The sequence below is a fragment of the Rhinatrema bivittatum genome, chromosome 7 (genome assembly GCF_901001135.1).
Source record: "Rhinatrema bivittatum chromosome 7, aRhiBiv1.1, whole genome shotgun sequence".
NCBI classification, from domain to species: domain Eukaryota; kingdom Metazoa; phylum Chordata; class Amphibia; order Gymnophiona; family Rhinatrematidae; genus Rhinatrema; species Rhinatrema bivittatum.
This window is the reverse complement of record NC_042621.1, coordinates 142,768,312-142,792,241: the sequence shown is the minus strand read 5'-3', so window position 1 is coordinate 142,792,241 and position 23,930 is coordinate 142,768,312. Positions and strand designations below refer to the sequence as shown.

At 43.2% G+C, this 23,930-nt stretch overlaps 1 protein-coding gene across 2 annotated transcripts; it reads left to right on the top strand.

The window, feature by feature from the left end:
• The first annotated feature begins 1,061 nt into the window (after window positions 1–1,061).
• On the top strand, window positions 1,062–23,192 carry LOC115095513 (protein NDNF-like). 2 transcript variants are annotated; one of them, XM_029609299.1, is made up of 4 exons: window positions 1,062–1,304; window positions 12,354–12,535; window positions 16,205–16,335; window positions 19,703–23,192. In XM_029609299.1, exons 2-4 carry the CDS (start codon window positions 12,369–12,371, stop codon window positions 21,055–21,057), a joined length of 1,653 nt encoding a protein of 550 aa, XP_029465159.1. In that variant the 5' UTR covers window positions 1,062–1,304; window positions 12,354–12,368; the 3' UTR covers window positions 21,058–23,192. The 2 variants fall into 2 exon arrangements, with proteins under 2 accessions (XP_029465159.1, XP_029465158.1); XM_029609298.1 differs by lacking the exon at window positions 1,062–1,304 and adding an exon at window positions 8,915–9,244.
• The last annotated feature ends 738 nt before the right edge of the window (window positions 23,193–23,930 follow it).

The following is a 23,930-nucleotide window of genomic DNA, read 5'->3' as shown; positions in this document are numbered from 1 at the left end:
AAACCGGCATGATGTATATACGAATGTCGGTAGATAAAAACCGTAAATAAATAAATAAAATAAATATAGTTCAGTCATGTCCAGGATTGGATTCATGATTTTGTCCCCATAGGCACTAAATTTATAAACTGTCTTAGTAGGGGAGGGGTATTCCCTCAAAGATTAGAAGGTGGGGGAGAAATCCAAACCAGCTATGCCACTTAAGTTCACAAGGAATATATCTGAAAATCTTTAAACAAGAAGTTATGTGCACAACTTATCAAGCTTACTTTCTGGATATACATATGCACACATCCACACCTATATAGAGAGAACAAAGTTTAAAAACTCTGTAAGGATTCCCTGTGATCCCATCTAGCATGTACTGAAAATTTTGGATGGATAGTACACAAAATGCACACACATAGCTTCCAAATCCGTCCTGGGGACCCTATAGCTGGTTGGGTTTTTCAGGATATCCACAAAAAATATGCATGAGATAAATTTGCATACTTTGAAACACAGCATACGTTAATTCATCTCATGCAGATTCACTGTGGATCTCGTGAAACCTGACCGGCTATGGGGGTCCCCAGCTCAAGCTAGGGAAGTGTTAGCAGAAGGAATCCCAAATGATGGGAGATTAAAAAAATAAATAATGGATTGACTCAGACGATCCCTAATGACCTGGAGTGAGCAGCAGCTCTTCCGTTGTACACAGCATTTGCTCCCCTCAGGCTGCGTATACATTGAATCAACTTTGGGCGCTGACGATATTTAAGAGCTCTGACTCCTGCTCAAATCAGTTATGCAGGGAAAGCTCTTGCCGCTTGAATGAGATTTTCAGTAAGAATTAACTACACACAGTACTCCAGGGAGAAGTAAAGGTCTCCAAAACAAAACAGCAGGGGACTGTTACTTCCAGGCGCCGAGTGAGGTTTTACGCTCTGCCCTTCCGTGAAGGCTGCAGCCTTTAAAGGGTTAAGTGTGTGAGTCTTTCCCAGCTCCTCCCCCCCTCCCCCCCAGCATCTCTGTCAAAGCCCAGAGCCGGCTCCCCTCATCCCGCCTTCACCCCTCGCGCAGGGGATTCCCTGACCAGCAGCGCAGAAAAAGAAATGCCAGCATTGAACGGGGCACGTATTTTGCAGCTTGCAAATTTCTTAAATTCAGAGTAGGAGAAAACGTAACTTTTTGTGTAAAAAAACCCCCAACAAAACCAAACCGCCGGCATGACTGATTTGATTTGAGTGCTGCGGCTCCCAGTTATTGCAGTTATTCTTCCGCAGAGGCAGACCGAGGACGGCAGCGGCTCCTCATCACACTAGGTAAGAGCCCGAAAGAGACTTCTTTTTTGTTAAGAGTTTTTTTTTTAAAGGGGAAACGTTGTGAAATTGGTGTTAACAAGGGATCCCATCTCGAAAGGATGAAGCTTTGTGGCAACAGATTTCATTTGAAAAGACAAGATCAGGAAAGCCCAGAGTCTCTGGCTCTGAGACACGCGTTTGTTTCAACACCACCTTTTCTACTCTGAGAGATGCAATTTATCATTTCACAGTAAAGGCTAACTACACTTTACAAAGTAAAATATAAAAGACAGTACATTTCATTGGTTTAATTCATCTTCATCCTCATAGATTAGGGATACTCGTTTTGTACCCTTTATCTCATTGTTATGTTCATTATTATGCTATAGACCTGTGTTATAATTGCTTGTGAGCGTAAATGGCTTGTTAGAAAATGTCCTGGTTTTTGTGCACAAAAAGTATGTGCATAATTCAAGTTTAAGCATACATTCATTTATGCAAAAAAAGGCATTCCAGGGGACGGAGTTGGGACAGAGTTGGGACGGAGTTTGGATTTCTGCATGGGCTTTTGATGGCTAAAGCTATGCACAAGTGAGACCTTACCTTTAGCAGTCATAACTCTGCCAGCGAGTTTGTTCACCTATAGGGGCTAATTTTCATAAAGATCGTGCTTTCCCTTTGAAAATTGCTGGAAAATCTTCTGGTAGAAAATACTGGCAGACTTTCCATCTTTTGAAAATTACCCTCCCTGCATATTGCTTTGGTAAGATGTGTGCAAACTGTCATGGCAATAAGGTTTCCAGAATCACAAGCATTTTGGGTTCTAGCCATTTCCCATTTGAAATTTTTTTTGTCTTATGCATGTTTGAAAATCCCACAGACTCTTTTCTTGGACAATGATTACTTTATCACCTGGGAAAATTACTGCATGGGTCATCACCCACACTGTAAGGCAGAGAGAGCCAACTCTGGTCCTCTAGTCAGAGCCACAGACAGGCCAGCCTGGTTATGGCTCTCTAGGATTGATGTTGGCCACCTCTGCCATAAGGTTAACAAGGACCCTAGAATTAAATTAATTAATTCCAACTAACAACAACAACACACACCCACACAAAAAGAACCCAGGCTATTCTGATACAAACAAGTGCTGTTTACTTGCCAATAGCTAGGACAGCACAAACCCGTGCAAAGCTGGCTGGCATGAGAACTGTTCCGAAATACTCATTTTTAAAAAGTGTTTTCACAAGGGGACAAATCAAATTCTTTCCGGAGTTGATAGGGTAATAGTGTACATCAGTGCTTCTCAACCCACTCCTCAGAGCACACATAGCCAGTCAGGTTTTCAGGATATCCACAATGAATATGCATGAGATAATTGCATACAGTGGAGGTAGTGTATGCAAATCTATCTCATGCATTTTCATTATAGATATCCTGAAAACATGACTGGCTAGGTGTGTCCCAAGGACTGAGTTGAGAAGCACTGGTGTACATGACTTCAGTCCTCCTTTTCCCTGCATGTTGCATGAATTGTAATCGTGATATTTATTGTTTGTAGCTATTCTAGGCAGTATTTGACAGTGGAGAGGTGGGGTAAAAATCCAGTGTTATGCTGTCAGTATGGATAAGAATTGCATGGTAAATGGGTGCCTTACCAGTGCCTTCAGACAGTGAACCAGACATTTCTAAATCTAAGCAATCACTTGAATTTCTAAGAGGCTTTCTAAAATCAGAAGAAACTTCAGTACATTCTGTTCCAGTTTTAGCAGTTTAAAAATGTGCATCTAGTCACCACCGAGGTCAATGATCTGGTCACTCGCATTTGCTACATTACCAGGATAGCTCCGACAGGGAGAAGGAACAGTGTTATTATTACAGTTTGCAGTTGCACTTGGGTAAACAGGATGGAGATAATTTAAGTTGTCTCAGATCACAGACAGGATTAATGACAGAGTCTGGATCTGAACTCCAGCCACTAACCCTCCCCACTTATTTAACAAATGATACGTAATTTTTTTTCATGTCCATGTACTAATGACTATTCTTCAGTGTGTCTTACTTGCTAATAAAAATAATTATCCACCATTTTCTTCATAGTCTCCTGAACTCCTCCCTTCCTTTCAATTAGAAATTTAGTTGTTTAAACCAGAGAACTTCCTTACTAATTGTACTTATACAGCTTGTGTTCATTTTCCATTGACTTATGTCTGACCCTTATTATGTTGCAAAGATTTAGTGTTAAAAATATATATTATGGTTAATGCTATTGTATATGTCCCCTGCAAACTACCAGATTTCTCCTTACCCTCTTTACTTAACTGGTGCGCTCTCAAAGAAGCTTTCCTGGGTTCAGTTCAGATTAAATCTGAACCAAACCCAGAAAAACACCCTTCAGAGCTCACCAGTAGGCGAAGTCTCTCCCCGTCTGATTGGTTCACTTGAAGTGTGGCTCCTCCAGTGATCCTTCCCAGCATGGATACTGGGAGAGCTTCATAGGAGGAAATCAAGATGATGTGGCAAAAAGATACAGAAATGGCATTCAGTACAATGGAGACCTTTGGCTTAATTAAAAACGAACTTCCAAGTGCACCTTCATATGTTGCCTGTACATGTTACACCCTATGAGCTCTCTTTGGTGCAACGCAAGGATTAAGAAGAGCACTAGCAGTAAATTTGAGAAATTTAGATCATACCCAACATACAGTATACCCGCTTACAAATGAAGTTCATTCTTGACAAGGTGTGCCCAAAAGAAACCCGTTTGTGTTACAGTTTCAGCTGCTATGCAGTCTCCCCTCCACCAGGAGACCCCAAAGAGTATACCCTCCAGGCTAACCAAGCTCCACCCTCCTGTCTGCACCACACCTTGACTCCAGCACTACTTAACCCTACCTTGTCTGTCCTAATATGCTTTTGCATCGAGTGTCCCTTGGCTCCTTGCCTTAGCTACCTTTGCCTTGAGGCCTACCCAAGCCAATCCTCATCTTGCCTCATGGCCTACAGGCCTTCTGATCTCAGCCTTGCCTTGCCTTGCCTTATGGCCTCCGGGCCTTCTAATCCTTGTCCTGCCCCTTGGGGTCTTCCTGAATCACTGCCTTCGGGTTTTATGTTCCATGTTCTGTGTTGTCCTTGACTGTTCCAGTCCAAGCCTTGGTTCAAGCCCTACCTGCACTCTGTTCCAGTCAAAGGCTTGCACCTGTCTTACTAACATATCCAAGCCTTGCTTCCACTGTACAACTCTGTCCAGGTCTCGCTCCAGCTTTGCCAGACTGTCCAAGTCTTGCTCCAACTTCATCAGTCTATCCAAGCCTTGCTCCAGCCTCACCCTGCTGTCCTGCACCACTCCAGGGGTGATGATCCCCATGCTCCACCCGGACTGAAGCCATAACAATTTGTACACACTACCCTGTGGAAAATTATATCATCAAGTATACTAATGGATGCTCACAGGAAAGGATGTCATTCGTTCACTGGCTTGAGGCTGTAATGATTACTTTTGGGAATCATACAGTAACTCAAATATTAAGAATGCATTTACACAAATGGACAATATGGAATAACAAAATGGAATTAGCACATATTAAAATATCAAATAGAAATACCCTATCCTCACTAATAACTTAATACACTAATTGCTGCAGGGTCACTGATGCCCAATTAACTTATGTCTGAGTCAGCTATGAGATTAGTAACACACGAGAGGTGAATATGTTTAGGCATTTCAAAGGTTTCTGAGTCAGTCCAGGATGAAAACAGATCTTTTCACTAAGTATCTCTTCTTATGCCAGGGTTTAAAGCTCAGTCCCAAAGTAGCAAATCCAAACTCCCTGACTACCAGGCTACAATCCAGTATGATCGATGATTCTGAGGTCCTCCAGTACTCCCCTCTCCCAGAGTGTTCTTGATCCTTTAACTGGAAAAAGTCAGGACATAGTCTGGGGAATAAATCTGTGGTGCTTCTTGCACAACAGGTAGCAATAGACTCTAGATGAGGAAAAAATATCTACCCTGTAGTCCCAGGACAACTGCAGTTTGCTCCTGGAGCTCTTTCCGTAAAGTGAAACTGTCACTAACTAGTTAACTTTTCAGAACTTAAGAGCTACCTGGACATACTCCTACTGCACGGGGAAGGGTCGCAGTACAGTACACATAAAATATACACACTTGACAGTCTGTGACCTGTACGTTGGTATCCACAGCATTTACAGAGCTCAAGCCCAGATAGCAGACTTTCAGGGACTGCAAGTGTATATGAATAATATTAATGTTAATAATGATATCAGTCTATCCATGGGACACAAATATGGCAATGTGAGTATGGAGCGTGCAGAAGCTCCACCCAAGGAGGGAAAAGGAGTGCTGTGACTGTGAGTACAGCCTGTGCTGGAGTCCCTGAGCTGCCCCAGTGAGGTGGGAGGAGAGAGCAGGCATGCTAAGTGGGTCCAGATTTTCAGGACAGGCTGATCCAGTCCTGGCTTTACTGTCCCACCTGTATGAACATGTAGTCTTGCTTTTCTTAAGAAAATCACTAGGGACACCAAAACTACAAATTTCATGCAGACCATGGGATAAAAACAGTAGTAGATCAACTTATCCTAGAGCCAAATGGCAGTCCTTGGGAAAAGATAGAGAGGGATGGATACTGCTGGCAGGAAGAGAGAGAGGGGGAATGGATGCTACTGGGCCAGAAGGAAGAGATAGAAGGGTTGGAGGGGAAAGACAAATCAATGGATGCTGTTGGGTGGGGGAGGGTCTAGGAGACAGAGGAATGCTTTGGGGCTTCTGATGTTGGACAGATTCTCCCCCTTCTGATCTTTGGGGGGATGCCCCTCCCCTACTAAGAGAGTTTCTAAATGTAGTGTCTATGGGGGACAACATCACTAATCCAAGCCTAGACATGACTGAACTATCTTCCTCATTGGGCAGCAAGATTAGGGGCACTGGCCATAGGAACATCATCTATGAAACTCAAGAGCCCGATCACCGCATCACCTACCTTTCATCTGCCAGCACTCACACCAGAATACAGAGGGTGCTGCCTTCTTTCATTCCATTGCTGCAACATTTTGCAACACAGCCGTCAGGCACATTGACTAGCATACCATTTTCCAGGCCAAGATGCCCCCTTTCCTCCTGCTCTCACTGTTCTGAACAGGGATGCATGTCAGTGCTTGTGGAGGGAATTTTGCAAAGCAATAACCAAGGGCTCAATGTGCAGGCTAAAGAGAAATTATTTCTAGTGCCTCTTCTTGCATCTTTTCTAAACCTGCTTTATATGATAGAATCACCAAAGAACACAACAGCCTCTCAGCTGTGCCTAGGTAGTTGATACAGATATAGCCCGATTCAGGGTTTGAAAGATCCTGAACCTGTAACCATACAGGGCGCAGTATAAAAAAGCAAGCATCAGGGGCTCATTCTCATTGCTGACTGAGAGTCAACATGGCCAATGCTCTAGTCAGCAGCTCAGCCACTGCTCCCAGCCACCAGAAGCCTACATTTCTCCAGGACTTCTACTAGGAGAAGAAGGACTACCTTGGATTTATTTATTTATTTATTTATTTAGGGTTTTTATATACCGACATTCTCGATATACATATCAAATCAAGTCGGTTTCCATAGAACAAAACTGTCGCCGGTAAGGCGTTACATTAAACAATAAACAGAGTATTGAACAAAAGAACATACGGCTTTACCTTAAACAATAAACAGAGTATTGAACAAAAGAATGTAAATCAATAAATATTAAAAATTAAATATAAAAATATAGAATAGACAACAAAAATTCATCAAATAACATGAATAAATGATACGATTAACTGCAAATAATTGGTAGGTAAGGTTGAAATATACTGGTTGGGGTATACAGGTGACAGTGAGCACTGTTGCAGGGCATAACTATGGGAAGAGCATGAGTTAGTGAGCTAATGCATCAAGAAAGGGTCTTTCATAACAAGTGGACTACAAGGATGGGTCCTTTTACAAGGATGGGTCCTTGTAAAAACTCTGATATGTTTGGCATGCCTTATCTCTTGTTTTCTGTGTGACTAGGGTAAGATCTACCCACATTGTTGATGGGTCCAAATCAGAGGCCACAAATCCTCAAGGGTCACAAACTGATCTGCTTTTCTGAATTTTCATAATGACTAGGCATTAGATATGTATGGTATTCAACATTAGATATATATATTATTCAACATTTATCTACTGCCCATCTGCCACCTACAGTCTGAACTTAGTCTCCCACACTTCATATACGCAGATGATGTGCAGATTCTTATTCCAGTTAACAACTCCCTACCCAATGCCATCAACACTTGGGAATCCACCTTATCTGCAATTAACAATCTCCTATCCAAAATACATCTTGCCCTTAACACTGCCAAAACAGAACTTATGCTCATCACACCGCAACATAGCATTGACTTCTCCCCCCTCCGCATGCCCTCCATAGCAATTGCGTTCACACAGCATGTTAGAGACCTCGGTGTCACCCTAGACAACCATATGAACTTCAAAAAATGCATCAATTCCACACTCAAAGAGTGCTTCTTCAAACTACATACCCTGAAAAAACTAAAACCCCCTCCTCTATCTTTCCGATTTTTGTACAGTACTACAGGCAACCATCTTCTCGAAAATTGACTACTGCAACTCCCTCCTACTAGGTCTCCCCAAGAACACCATCCACCTACTCCAAATACTTCAAAATGCTACCGCCCGCAACCTCACCAACACCCTTAGAAACGAACACATATCGCCTGTCCTCAAGGATTTACACTGGCTCCCCATTGAACACCGTATCCAAAACAAAACTCTCTCCATTATCCACAAAGCCCTCCATAACCCCGACATGAATTAGTTCAAAGATTCATTAACATTCCACACCTCCGCAAGACCAACCAGAAATCAATACCTGGCAACCCTACGCACACCCTCGCCCAAACTCTACAACCTTGCATCAACAAAAGCTCGATCACTGTCCATAGCTGATTCTGCACTATGGAACTCTATGCCAGTTAATCTATGCCAGGAATTCTGCCCAAAGAAATTCAAGCATTTCAAGCTGAAACTAAAGACCTGGCTGTTTAAACAGGCATACACCGACACTGGCTAAACACCTCTCAAAATCCCCCTCAGGCTCTCTCCTCCCGCACTCCCACCATACTTTTTCCCTCCCAGGCCTCCTCCCTCCAACCTCCCACTCTTGCAATTTCCTCTCCCCCTTCGTCCCCCCCTTCCCAAGCCTCCCCCACTTTCTTCCTCCCTTTAATCTTTTTCACAGTTTCCTCCAGCCGCCTTCCCCCCCCTCCCTAACCTCTAATAAGTCACTCGTATAAAGAATCTTCTGTCAAATACTGTAAACCAAGTTCACGTTATTCGTTTTAAGCTAAGTTTCTGTATTCACATTTATAATTTTTAATTTATAATTTATAATTTTTTAAGTTACTCTTATATACGAATAGTTCCCTGTAAAGCGTTATTAAGCCAAGTTCATGTTTTATGTAAACCGATGTGATACTCAAAGTGTATGTCAGTATATAAAAATCTTTAAATAAATAAATAAATAAAGAGATGAAAATATATCTCAACCCTGTTCATCATGGAAATCCTGGAATGAAGACTAGTTTGCAGCCATCGAGGACCAGATTTGAGGACCCCTGGTCTAAAGTGTGCTGCTGGAGTGTGAGTGAATTTTCTTTCTTTCTATATTAATACTTTGTTTTGCCCTTGGTGAACTCTGCCTACTAATGAGTGTCTTCTTGGCTTTTTTGTATTTCAGACCAACCTGGACCCCATGATACAGCTGTTCCTGATCTAGATTTGGATTGGGACACCCTATCTCCCAGCTACTGGGAAGCTGAAGTGGAGGGACCAGGGTGCCATGATGGCCAATGGAGGGTCTTCACGGGTTCCAGGGCACCGAGGACCAGTTTTCGCTGGAAGAGTTGATCCACCCAGTGAGCATTTCTGTGCAGAAGTCTGTCATTGTCCATCATGGAGTCTGATGTATATACATGTGCAAGTCTCTTATCTTGTGGTGTCTGGCTCAGTCTGGCATGCTTTTTGGGTCCCTGCTGTGTTTTTCTGGGAGCAGCTGGAAGTGAAAGACAATTGTCTGGAGAACATTATGAAAAACTATCAGTTTGAGTTATGAACTACCCCTGTTTATCAATTTAAACAAAGTTGGTTCTTTGATGTGTACTTTGGTTGTGGTTTTTGGGAGGTTGAGTGGTGTCTGTGTTTGAGTCCTAGGTGTGAGTGCAGGAGTGTTTGTGTCCATGTAAAGAGTGTATTACTGTGTTCAATTGTATTGTATTGTGGCTGTTTCCTAATAAAATAGTATTAAAAAAAAAGAGTAGGTCCCAAGTGTATGTACATGTCAGAGTGATTGTGTCTAGTGGAGGGAAGAGGTCGGGGGTGTTTGGGGTGAGGAGTGGGAGTGGGTAGGGACATGTGTGGAGATGCTTATGCAACAGGTAGGCAGGAATAGTAACCACTGGTTTTCAGGAGACAAGTGCAGAGCTGTACTGTGTTGACTGCAGGACTGCCTCTTTAAAAGTGGTGAGAAATAGCACAGAAATGAGACTTTAAAAAAAATAATTTTCCTGATCCTTCGTTGGGCTTCCAGTCTGGTGTCATGGGATAAAGAAAAAGATTTTTTTTCAGGGACTGGCTCCCGTGTGCTTCAATGGGAGAAAAAGAAAATCAGAGATTACTTGCTCTCTTCCTACAGGAAACAATAGGTGCGATTTGGGAAAAGGAAGGCCACCCAGATTTACTCCTGCCCTGAGCACAACTAAATTTATCCAGGGAGGCAAATACAAGTCACATACTGTATTTAGGAAGGTGATTCTCTAGTGGTGGGCAGCAGCAGAGTTGGATGCTGATAATGGTGACTTTAGACAGATTCCATCTTCTGCACCCTCTAAATATCTTGTTTCAGGCCCTTCTGGATGTTTGTTTGAAAGTTCCAAAGTGCCAGAATAGCAGCTGAATATCTCCTCTTACAACAGCAGATTTAAAGCAAAAGTCGCTATTCTGCATTCTTCACCAAAAGGATGCCCAGATTGCTGGGAATGTATCAAACCCCATGTAACAATGAAAAACTAATATAGAAAATAAAATTGTTTTGTGTAGTTTCCTTTTGGAAACCTTAATTTTCAGTTCATATGAATATTCTGAATTGAATATTCATAAAAGTGATCAGGCTTAGCTGGCTAAATTTATCCAGATAGCTCTGATATTCAGCACTATCCAACTAAGTTTCAGCCCCACCTCAAGAATGCCTGTCTTTTATCTGGATAAGTTTTAGCAGCGTAATAGTTTACCCGGCTAAAGCTTTTCTAGTCGGAAAGGCTGGACTCCTAGATGTGTCCAGCTAAGTCCCAAACTTAGGACATCATTCATTAACCTGTTTTAGGCCATTTAATATATGATAAACATCGTTTACCACATGGTAAATGACCTAATGCAGTGATAACATGCAGTATTTAAAATACCATACCTTATTCTGCCCCATGGCAGGTGCATGCTGATCAGCTCATTACTAACCTAATACATGCAAATCAAATAATATGGCTTGCCTTAAAAATCGCAAGCCACATTATTTAATTCCAAGTTAGCTACTTCTCAAGAGTCATAGCTAACTTCTCCCAGAATCATGGTAGCACATGTCCTGATACTCCTGGGGTGATGCCTTAAAAGGGCCAATCGGCAACAAGTTACATCCAGCCCACATGTAGATAAGATCCCAGAGATCTTCATAGACCCTCTGTTCCCCCATTCCCCAAAGTTGCAAAAAAAAAAAATGCCAATGTTTGTAATCCCATTCTCACACGGGTCACCTTCAGTAACTGCAGAGGAGGTGAGTGACACTTCTTCAGCCCTGGAATGGTCCCAGTCCAAAAAGGTTCACCAAATGGGAACCAGAAAAATTCTGGAATGCCCAAGGAGAGACTTAAACAAAACAAAGGGTCCATAACTTTGATGTAGATTCAAAAAAAGTCCAGAATAATGTCCAAAATCAGAAAGCAAATTCAGGTTTTACAGATATAGTCCAAAGAAAAGAACAGGTAGAATTTTGAAAAAAAAAAAGAAAGAATCACTTACAAATGCAGAACAGTTCAGTATCCCAAACAGCAGAATTCTCCTCAGTTGCCACTTCAGGGTCTGAGACTTTACCCCCAGGACCTTCGGAATAATCTCATCTCCACTACTCTGGGCTTTCCCAGCCAAGCTCAACTCCTATTCCTCCCGGAAGGGCTCACGATCTTTACTTAACTTCTCTCCTACACTACTTCTTTACACCTGGGAGGGCGGAAGCAAACTCTTATCACTCAGAAGACTCACTTGTCACTTTACAACTTAGTTGGACTCATGGGTGAGGGCTCCCCTCTCTTCTGCTTTCAACTCCACTCTTCAACCCGGCTCAGCTCAGCTCTGCTGTTGTGTCACATGCAGAAGCAGTATTTATACTCCCATCCATCTCATCCTTTAAAGGGAAGGAAGGGGATAAAACAAAAAACACCTTCTGCCCTGCAGAGCAATTTGCAGAGAGCTCAGTGCACTCTGTATTTTATTGGGAGAAGGAACACTCCAAAACTCAAAAACCTTTTTTGGCAACTCTAGGCAGTGATACAGGTCGAACCTCTGAACACAGGCCCCTCCCTCCTCTCAACCCCTCCCCATTGACAAAAAAGGGGAGGGCCTGGGGTGGGGCACAGCCCACACTAGCGCCAGTTTGGTAATTCCAGGGGGGTCGGGAGGGTGGAGGTGTGTGTAACTTAGCACAGATTGGCCCCTTTAAAGCATGGCAGTTTCATAGTCTGGGGCCACCATCACACACATTTTTCAGAGGCATCTGGTGGTATTTTACTGCAAAAGAAAAAATACAGTGGGGTTCACTAAGCTGCTTAGCAAACCCTGTGGTATTTTCCCCTCCAGTAAAAATGCCTAGGCTTAGTATATGAGACCCTTAGCCAAACAAATTTGAATATTGACTTCTATATATTTTCAGAGCAAGAACCACATGGTTACAACTAGTTTCTTTTGACTTTTACATCCCAGATTCTAGATCTGAAGATGTCCAGGTTCTGGGTGTACCTTCTTCTTGTGGTGAGGACTCTGTGTGAGCCTAAGGTACCACTACCCACCAATTTCAAAAGTGAACTCTTCAACCATTATCATCACTTGATTCTCCCTGATGGGAAGGAAACAACAATCCATCTGTTGAAGGATATGCTGAAAAGGTAAGGCAAACTGAAGGAAATATTAGCAAATGTGTTGGCTTTTATTTTCTAGCTATTGTCATCTCTTATGCCTTGCTAATGTAGATTACAGCATGTCACACTCAAATGCACCTAAATTCTTACGTATTTCAGAGAGATTCCAAAACTAATACGTACTTTTAACCACAAAATCACCTCATCAAATGATGTTTTCTTCTATTTAAACTTTCAAAATATCGAATTCAATCTCCCAAATGGGTTTCTTATGAAAATATTTTTTATAACATATTTTTAGAAGAATTTTTTTGAAAAAACACACAAACATTTTTTTTTTGCTGGAGAGGAAAGTTTCACACTAACTTTTATCCCCAACCGGGTGATATCTCTTAAATGTAATCATGAACCAACCTCCACCAGCCAATGTGGTTTTCTGTGAAATTTTATGTGTGTGGATTAAAAATCTGCCATTTCAATGCAAAATTGCAAAAATATATTCTTTCAAAGAGTTAAGCTGAAACTGCACAGTTGTTCCTTACAAACAGTTCTCTCCAACTTATTTAGATGTATGCCGACTTATCTGCACAGCCATTCCAGTTCCCAACGTGGCTGCGTTTCAAATCCTTCACGGATCTTTCCTCAGGGGATATGGATCTTTTTCATGCAAAGTCGAAATCTTCCTTGTACAGAACAAACTTTTACTCGTGCCAACACTCCATTATGGCAGTTTTACTTCAATTTCAATTACAAGATCTTGTTTCATGGCGGCACAGCCATCTGTTTCCGCCTATTGAAGCCCAAACACATACACAGAAAAACACATTGGCTGGTGGAGGTTGGTTCATGATTACATATAAGAGATATCACCCAGTTGGGGATAAAAGTTGGTATGAAACTTTCCTCTCCAGCTAAAAAAAATTTTTTGTGTTTTTTTCCAAAAAATTATTCTAAAAAAATGTTATAAAAAATATTTTAATAAGATACCCATTTGGGAGATTGAATTCGATATTTTGAAAGTTTAAATCGAAGAAAACATCATTTGATGAGGTGATTTTGTGGCTAAAAGTACGATTACAGCATGTCAAACATTGCTGGAGTGAAATCAGCTTGCAAAAGCTCCTGCCATAAAAAACAAATCAAAACTAAATCATGTCTCAAAATTTCAATGGAAATAATTATACATTCATATATGGTCTAGAGTGTGGTACACCAACAAAAATAAAATTATGAACTTGTTCCTGTAACATATTGATCATCCAAACTATACTTTCATTATCATGTATAAATATCCTTTAATAGTATGTATGTATATATATAAAATTCGCTCTCTTGCTCTCTCTTTATATATGTTGAGGCTTATTTCAGTTGGTCAGTCAGTTGTGTTGGTCTCACTGTTGTACATGTCTGTGGTCACCAAGCGGTGCCTGGAACAGTAGAAGGTGCAATGTGCAAACACTATATGCTCTGTCTACAAAGCACTGTTGCAAAAACACACAGAAACACACATTCACGCACGCACACACAGCTACACATACATAGGCCCACTCTTAGGAGCACAGGTATTCACACACAGGCACAGGCATGCATATGCAGAGACACACACACAGGCAGACACACACTCACACAGTGTAAAGCTTACTCTATGCTTATGGCCAGGGACACAATAACACTTAGACTCAGTAAAAGTAAGGCACACACACACACAGGCTGCCCCAATCCAGGTACAGGCACACACACATTAGCGCATACACACAGGATGTTATGGACCAGACAGCCCAAGCAATCCAAGTAATATTTGCTAACATACTCTTTCTCTGAAGCCCTATCTCTCACACTCCCATGTACAGTGACAGAGAGGCATAGGCACACACACATAGGCATACATAATCTTGTATAAGTTCACACAAGTGCACACAAGTGAGTACAAACTCACACAAGCACGCCCAAGCTTGAACAAGCATGTACAAACACACAAGCTCATGCTAGAGTGCAGAAGCTCAAACAAGCTCACAAAAGTGCACAGGGGTGCACACAAACCCACAAAACCATGCACAAGTATGCACTCCCTGGCTCATACACATACACAGGCTCCCACATGGATATGCACACATGCACACACACACACACACACAGACATACGCATACACATACACAGGCAGGCACAGCCAACCACATACAGGGACAGTTCCCCACACACAGACACAGACCCACACAAACACAGGCTGAGGTCCCCACACACAGATAGGCACAGGCAGACACATAGGTTGAGGCCCTTCCCTAACACACACACACATAGGCACAGACTCCTACACACACAATGCTTAGGCACACATACAGGCTGAGGACCCCCCACCAACACACACATACACCAACACACACAAGCACAGACCCCCCCCCCACACACACACACAGGCTCCTCCAAACATACATACATACATACTTAGGCACAGGCATCCACACACACAGCCCCCCCCCCCCAGTCCCCACACATACACAGGCACAGGCACACACATACAAACTGTTATAGACCAGACTACCCAAGCAACACTGGGTATATTGCTCAAATATAGATCACTAGGAATATTTCTCTGCTGATAATAATAAGTTAGGGATGCACAGCAACTGCAGAAATGGAAATTTTACCCATTATGGCTAGAGTATGTAAATAAAAAATACCATCCAGAATAAGTTACCAATCAGATTATAGTACACAGAGTTTTATTAAAAGACACAGTCAATACAGTTCATTCTTATTGACATCAGTCAATAAGAAAATCCAAATACAAGCCAGAATGCAAAAAGATGCAGCTTTTCAGAATCTCTTGCTGGCTAGTACTTAACTGGTAAAAAGTCACGACTAAGAGTACTAAATCATGGTCTGTGCTTGTGAATTATGAGTGTAGACAGCATATTGCAAATAGCAACAAATGCCCATCATTACATTCATTCTACTGGACTCATAAGGATATTTTACAAAATGTGAATGCCATTCTCTGGCAGTATACTGATGAACCTCAGCTGATTCAGGTTCTCTATATTAACATAATCTTGCCAGTATCATCAGACAAGAGACTTAAAACAGTAAATTCAGCTATAAAAAAGTATCAAGGAGTCAGAATTTCATAGGCTGTACATGTAAAGATTGAGGTGCTCACTCTATGGAGAGAGGACTGGTTCCAGCTGATTTTTCTCACAGGATATATAATGTAGGGGTGTGCATTCGTTTGCAACGTATTGGTAATCCGCAACGTATATGCCATATTCGTTGTATTCGTGGGGATCACGAAACGTATGGTGAACCCCCACGAATACAAAGTATCACTAATGAATAAGCCCCCACCCTCCTGACCCCCCCCCAAGACTTGCCAAAAGTCCCTGGTGGTCCAGTTGGGGTCCTGGAGCGATCTCCTGCACGCGGGCTGTCGGCTGCCAGTATTCAAAATGGCACCGATAGCCTTTGCCCTTACTATGTCACAGGGGCTACCGGTGCCATTGGTTGACCCCTGTCACATGGTAGGAGCACAAGATGGCGCCGGCCGTCCTTGCTCCTACCATATATCTCCTAAATATCTGCAGTTATGATAGTTGCTATGTTTTTCTGATGTTTGCCCTCCAGAGGCCAAAACAAAGTTGGGTGAATCAGATCCCAAAGATTATAAAAAAAAATTCTGTCTGTATTTTAAATCTTCTCAGGTACTATTGCATCTTAGAACCAAGCAGCATCCCTACTCCTTTTACAATCACTGTGACACCATGTGATGTCCCTATTGAGTGGAATATTTTGCAATATAAGGCATCACAAGTATTCTACGGAAAAAGATATGGTAAGCAAAAGCCAAAGGTAAATTTTGCTATGTGTAACCCTTACCTGGGGTGTTTAGTCCCAAGGAAACACAAACACATTTATAACCTCTGGGGCTCTGGCTAGCCAACTCCTTCCCATCTTGATTCTTGATCCCGGGGGCTGATTCTTTCTATGGGGGGAGACTCTCGTCTATGGCCCAGACGGTGAGAAAGAACTTTAGGGGCAAATTTTAAAAGCCCTATGCGCGTAAATCCAGGAGGATTTACGCGCATAGGGGGGCTACGCACGCCAGGCCTATTTTCAAAAGGCCCGGCGGCGCACGTAAAGCCCCGGGATGCGTGTAAGTCCCGGGGCTTGAAAAAAGAAGTTATGCCTGCCTCTGGCAGGCATAACTTCTGAGTCAAAGGTACCGGGGGGGGATTTCACCTGGGGGGCGGGACAGGTAGGGGAAGGGAGGGGAAGGTGGGGGGAGGGAACGGGGAAATCCAGCACTAGTGTGCACCCCCTTGCGCGTGCCGACCCCTGATTTTATAACATGCGCGGCTGCGCGCATGTTATAAAATCAGGCATACATTTGTGCGCGCCGGGTTGCGTGCACAAATCTTTGCGTGTGTAGGTTTTAAAATCTGCCCTCAAGCGTGTCCCTTGTGTGTTTTGTAGTGGTGGCATCCCCAGGAGAGAGAGGCTGTGAATAAATAGGCAGAACCAAGAACTGGGTGTTAAATAATAATTTACTGGTTAATTTAAGGCAAAATATAGTCCATAATTCAGAAGTGTGTGAGATTACATCTGACTGATGGTTCAGGAATGTCTTTTGAGTAGGTAGGTGTCCTTTGTTCCAGACATCTGGGTGGAGCCCATGGTGATTTTAATTGTGCATTCACCCCCATTGGCTGTAAGGGATTCCTATGGAGGGGGTCTCACTTGCATTGTGAAAATCTTACCTTTAGAGTCTAGAGATGTGTATCATTTTTATATATTGTATCAGTTCATACTACATTTTTCCCGTGGTTAACTTTGTTTTTCTACATATCGGGATTTTTCTTTTGGTATTTCACTAATTTCGTGCTAATGCGCACTAACAGGACTTAGTGTGCACTAATTCCCATTAGTGCGCACTAACACAAAATTCAAATTATTCCCAAATTTTGGCAAATTATTCGTTTCGGGGCACTCCCAAAACAGGACGAATTAGACAATTTTGTTGAAATTATCTAATTTGTCCAAAATGAATGCACATCTCTACTTTAGACTTCTTCTTCCTCACAGACACTCAGCCTGTCCTGGTTCCTTGATGAACAGAGATCTGGATAGTGTCTCCTCCTCTTGCTCTTTCTTCCTTTGACTCAGTTGTTCCTTTTCTTTAGTTATTATATCTGGGATTTTTCTTGTGGAAAAATCAGGGGATCGGGCTATTTCTCAGCACTGGCATCTCAGTTTGGAAGAGCGTTCCGAAACCTCCCCACTTAACTCAAAGTCCAGATCATGCTTTCAAAAGTTAAAGTGGGTATCTTCTGCCCTCATTGTCTCTCGCAGCAGGATCCATCACTGGTGCTTGCCTGCCTAATAAGCAGAATAGGCTCACAGGTCTTTGGTCCCATGAAAAGAGCCCCTTGCCCCAAAGGAGTCTCAGGCTTAAAATCTCTCTCTCTGTAAAACAGGAGAAGGACCTTCAGGCAGGGAGTGCACTGTGAGGTGTCTCTTCTAAAAGAAACTCCGTGGACTGAGACTGGGCAGCCTCACTTGAATGTGGAAAAAATACATCTTTCTCTCTGACTTCTCTCTAACTGAATCCCACAGTGTCTTAAAATGGCTGGGCTAAATAGCCCTGCGTCATCCACTCAGAACCTCCTGGTAGGAGGGACTGAAGGGTATGGATGGCTCCCTTTCTAAGTGTACTTTAAGGACAGGAATAGTGGTATCTAGTGGCCAGACCGGGAGGGTCTGCCACATATGAATAATGTTTTTGATAGTTTTGTTTTTTTTAATTTATCCCTTGTGCTCTATCTTCCACTTCTTTCCTTCTCTTGAAGATCTTTCCCGGGTGGCACACGAAGGCCTTCCCAGTCCCAGGACTGGAAGCACTCCTTCCGTGCCACTGGTTGGCTGGTAGGTGATGCTCATCCATTGGCAGCAATCTCCTCTCCTTCCTCGAGTCAGGGTAGGCTATCTCTGCAGCATTCTTAGGCCCGACTAGCTGCACCAGAGGGGAAATTTAAACCCAAATTCCCTGCAAATGTTTTATTAATGCATAACAGAGATAAACCACAAGAAAAGATGGGCATATCTAGTATTATAAAAACAGACAGAAAAGAAAAGAAATCTCTCAAGAAATGCAATTAGCATCAGTCTTGATAGGGTTGATCACCTTTGACTGGTCTTGGCTAACAACCCCATCCAAAACCTTATATATGGTTGTAGTCTTTAATTTGGTTTTATTATTTAAAAACACCGATGTCTGATGAATCATTTTTGAACCTGAAATTAGAATACAATATCAAACTTTCTAGGAATATTCAACCTAAACCTTAGACATTTGGGGGCGGATTTTCAGAGCCCTGCTCGCGTAAATCCGCCCAAAACCGGGCGGATTTACGCGAGCAGGGCCCTGCGCGCTGGGAAGCCTATTTTACATAGGCCTCCCGGCGCGCGCAGAGCCCCGGGACTCGCGTAAGTCCCGGGGTTCTCCGAGGGGGGCGTGTCGGGGGCGTGTCGGGGGGCGGGCCCGGTCGTCGCGGCGTTTCGGGGGCGTGTCGGCAGCGTTTTGGGGGCGGGTACGGGGGCATGGCTACGGCCCGGGGGCATGGCCGCGCCCTCCGTACCCGCCCCCAGGTCGCGGCCCGGTGCCCAGGAGGCCCGCTGGCGCGCGGGGATTTACGCCTCCCTCCGGGAGGCGTAAATCCCCCGACAAAGGTAAGGGGGGGGTTTAGACAGGGCCGGGCGGGTGGGTTAGGTAGGGGAAGGGAGGGGAAGGTGAGGGGAGGGCAAAGGAAAGTTCCCTCCGAGGCCGCTCCGATTTCGGAGCGGCCTCGGAGGGAACGGGGGTAGGCAGCGCGGCTCGGCGCGCGCCGGCTATACAAAATCAATAGCCTTGCGCGCGCCGATCCAGCACCTGGAGCGCAAACAAAAGTAGGCTATTCGCGCGCCTTTTAAAATCCGCCCCTTGGTGAAGAAGTGAAATATCCAAAATTCACACAGCCCTAATGTTGGTGCTGTATAGTTACTGTTACAATTGGCAATAAATAACTAGACGTGGCCAGGCTTAGGTGGGGTTAATGCGTGCTACTTAATAAGAGTTTGCAGTCATGATACTAATTTTTGTAATGTGATTTTTGAGATTATTATCAATCACTGCTTATGCTAGTGAATGTTTCCTTTTGCTGTAGGATCTAATGACCAGCCAGAAGCCTCTGAATCTCAGATGAATCTGAAGACTGTGTCCACCGTTTTTCATTATAAGGGAAATTCTGTGGAAACATATGTGGGTATGTCTGCCTACCCTGACCTCTTCGTGCTGGAATTTCTATCAACAGAGAGAGATACCCACATTACTGTATATTTCACAACAGACATGACATTGGGACATTTGTTTCCTGAACTCCCACTAGATCCACGTATAGATGTTATTGGTACTGGCCATACCACCATCACTTTGACCTGGAAACCTAGTTCTTCCATTTTGTACCAGAAAGAAAACATTCAGTACTGTCTTCTTGTCAATGAAAAACACAACTATAAGAGCTTATGTGCAGCTGAGACGGCAGTCAGGTATTCTGAAGCAAAAGATCCAACATCACTAGCCTTATCCATCCCCCACTATGTTCTGGATCCTCAGCAGGGGATGGTGGGATCTCACAAGGAATTCAGCATCATCAATACAGCTAATTATGAGGAAATCCGGCAAATATGCATTGGCACCAAGAACACTTACACAGTTTCCAGTCTGCGTCCCAATACTCAGTATTATCTTGATGTTTTTGTGGTCAATCTTGTGTCTAATGCCAGTGCTGCTTACACAGGAACCTTTGCAAAAACCCTCAAACAACCCGAGCCCAAAGTTATTGAGCTCAGGGAGGGAAAAATAATTCAGCTCAGCCTTGATGGAAAAAAGCAGAAAATCTACAGCTTGCAGTATCAGGCCAAGCAGAAGATGGTCCACTTCACATTTCAGTCTTGTAAGGGAAAAGTTTGGGCTCAAATATTCAAGAATGGTAAGATATTGATTTCAGAAAGTTTTGATGGTTTTCGACATTTCACCTTGAAAGGAAAGTTACTGGACACGTACCTGGTGCAGCTGAAAGTGGCAGAGGATTCTTCCAACTCCTCTGTCAAAGTCCAGGTTTCTTTTCATTTCTACAAGCCCCTATTCCCTCTTCTTCCAGAAAGCTTAAGAATTAAGTCCTTCAGCAAACTGAGAACCTGTAATTCTATTACCATCGCCTGGTTGGGCACACAAGAACGGAGCAAGTACTGTGTGTACAGGAAGAAAATTAAGGAGAACCACATGTGGAAAGCCATGGGCAGCCCCAGCAGGTGCTCTGGTCCTGAAACCAGGCCCAAATCAGAGAAAGTGCTGTGTAAGTACTTTCATGACATCAATCTACAGAGAGCAGTGACTACAGAAACCATTGGGGGGCTGGAAGCAGGTACTCCGTATCTATTTGATGTTTACCTTCTTGGATCTTCAGGCATCCCAGTCAGTTATCACAGTAAAGTGGTAAAGACCAGGAAAAAATGTTGAGAGTTGTCAATGAACCATTTCTTACCAGATTTACAGTACAATAAACTCAGAAGGAAATGGAGAAGACCATAAGACCCAAATGCATGTGCAATGTACCTCAGTTCTTTTGCAGAAATCAGGGAATAAGGGAAGACAGACAGGGACTCATAAGACTTAATTCAGGAACACTGTTTAGATCAAAATGGAATATCTATTAAAACATTTTATAACAAATAGTGAAATATGATTGTAAATGTTGACAGCTGAGCTTTGAGTCTTTGTTCTTTCCAATGATTCTGACGAATTTAGAGAAGGCAAATTAAATTTGATGTAGGAAACTTGATCAATAGATGGTTACTGTAGAGAAGAAGTCATGTGAATAACTCTGTATTGTATATTTGGAAGGCTCCCTTTTGATATGCACTTATCATTCTATATGGGCACTACTCCACTGAAATTACCAAGAGGACAATACGAACTTTGAAAAGTAGATGTAGCACATCAAGGCACTTATTTCTTGTAAAGCAGCTTTAACAATCCCTACCATCCCGACAAGAATCCAAACCTACTCACTAACAATATACTCCCCTCCCAATTCAAGAACTCATATGCCATCCTCACATTAACACTCATACACCTACCCTACCAGAACCTACATCATTCAGGTGCAATCACACTCCAGCACTTTGACTCCTCATTCTTGCTCACACATTACTGAACCTATTCAGTAACACCCACTGGACACATGAGGAGAGGGTGATGAGTGGCTGTTCCCTGGTGCTTCTTTGGTATAGTGGAAGATCCTGACCCTACCTCTGGAGGGCATTTCCCTCATGCTGCTGCTTCCAGAGGTGGAGAATAAGCATGTCCTGATCAGGCTGAAAGAGAGAATTTGGACAGTTACTCAAGATGCTTCACAGACAACAGAGACTGCAGCAGGTACAGAGCAGGAAAGAAGGCAACATATAAATCTATACCTCCAGTATCTTTTCACCACTCCAACAAATGCTAAGAAATGCTTACATGCCGTCATCCATTGGTGACATGCCTGAACTATAGGACAACAGCCCTTTGAAGAGTCTACTATAGGTTCGGGGTAGTCAGGGAAAAGAGAAGTGTGAAAAAATTCAAATACATTGGGGTAATAGTTGCATTAATAAACTTGAACAGAGAATACAAAAGCAGGATGCACAGGAAATCAAAGACACACGGGGTCAATATTCAGTAGCATTTCTCTAGGTACTGCACAAATTATTTGGCTAACTGCTGATTTTTCAATACTTTCCCCTCTTATCCGGCTAAAATTTAGCCATATAACATTATCTATCTGAAATGTAGCCGGATTACACAGGGGAATTCCAGGGCGGAGTTAAGTTAGCTAGATAAGTTATCTGGTTAACTGTAGTTGTGCCCATGAGTAGTCCCAAAGATAGCTAGATAAACTTATCTGGCTAAGATAGTTGCCTATTTTCAATAATATGGCTGCACCACTGAATGTCCCTGCCATGTTAGCTGCTAACTTTGCAGTCCGGCCAATGACTGAATATTACTGCTACAGTATACTCAAACAAATCTTTCTGATTTCAAGCCGAGTGAATTGAGTCCTGAGATTTTAAAGCATGTTTTTTTTTTCCCTCAGTAATGGATGTATTGGATTCCATTTTCATGCTCATGTGATCGATTTAAATCCATTTATTTATTTATTTTTTTAATCCACTGTTCTAAACCCATTTCACAACATTACTGTCAAGGCCATATTCTCCCAAGGCCCCATGAAGACAATGTTTACAGAACAGCACAAAAAGGCTCATTCAGATATGATTGCTTCAGGTGTCAGTTTACCCTTTTATATCATTTGTCACAACAAAGCATACAAATTCTCTGAATTTCAGTCATGCTAATTAGAAATATGACAACATGCTGTTTTTTTTAAATATGAATTGCTTTTCAGTAGAACAGATAGAGAATTGTCTAGTAATAGTTGACAAACACTTTAATTCTGCCAATGTCTCATATATCTTAAGTCAAGCTTTGAAAAAGTTATTTGACATCATGGTGACTGTGTGGCATTTTGCAGCACATAATATTCCATAGGGATGTGCATTCATTGTGAACAAATGCGCAATCCGCAATGTATAGGTCCCTATTCATTACATTCATGGGTTCGCGAAACATATGGCGAACCCCCCACGAATGCAACGAATCCTGAACGAATAAACCCCCCATCCTCCTGACCCCCCCCAAGACTGCCTAAAGTCCCTGGTGGTCCAGCGGGGGTCCTGGATCGATCTCCTGCACTCGCGCCGTCAGCTGCCGGTATTCAAAATGGCACCCATAACCTTTGACCTTACTATGTCACAGGGGCTACCGGTGCCATTGGTCGGCCCCTGTCACATGGTAGGAGCAATGGATGGCCGGTGCCATCTTGTGCTCTTACCATTTGACAGGAGGCCCCCCCAAGACTTGCCAAAAGTCCCTGGTGGTCCAGCGGGGGACCTGGATCATCTCCTGCACTCGGGCCGTCGGCTGCCGGTATTCAAAATGGCACCAATAGCCTTTGCCCTTACTATGTCACAGGGGCTACCGGTGCCATTGGTTGGCCCCTGTCACATGGTAGGAGCACAAGATGGCGCTGGATGTCCATTGCTCCTACCATATGACAGGGGCCGACCAATGGCACCGGTAGCCCCTGTGACAAATAAGGGCAAAGGCTATCGGCGCCATTTTGAATACCGGCAGCCGACGGCGCGAGTGCAGGAGATGATCCAGGACCCCCGCTGGACCACCAGGGACTTTAGGCAAGTCTTGGGGGGGTCAGGAGGGTGGGGGTTTGTAGTTAATTAAATTTAAAGGGAACGAATGCCGAATTCAACGTATTAACGGATCGGGCTTTC

Bases quoted from the DNA above. Each gene is read 5' to 3' on its own strand.
- LOC115095513 (XM_029609298.1), top strand. From the start codon at position 9,179: ATGGAGGGTCTTCACGGGTTCCAGGGCACCGAGGACCAGTTTTCGCTG. The intron at 9,245-12,353 runs GTGAGCATTTCT...TTTACATCCCAG, and splicing joins TGGAAGAGTTGATCCACCCA to ATTCTAGATCTGAAGATGTC. The intron at 12,536-16,204 runs GTAAGGCAAACT...AAATCTTCTCAG, and splicing joins TTGAAGGATATGCTGAAAAG to GTACTATTGCATCTTAGAAC.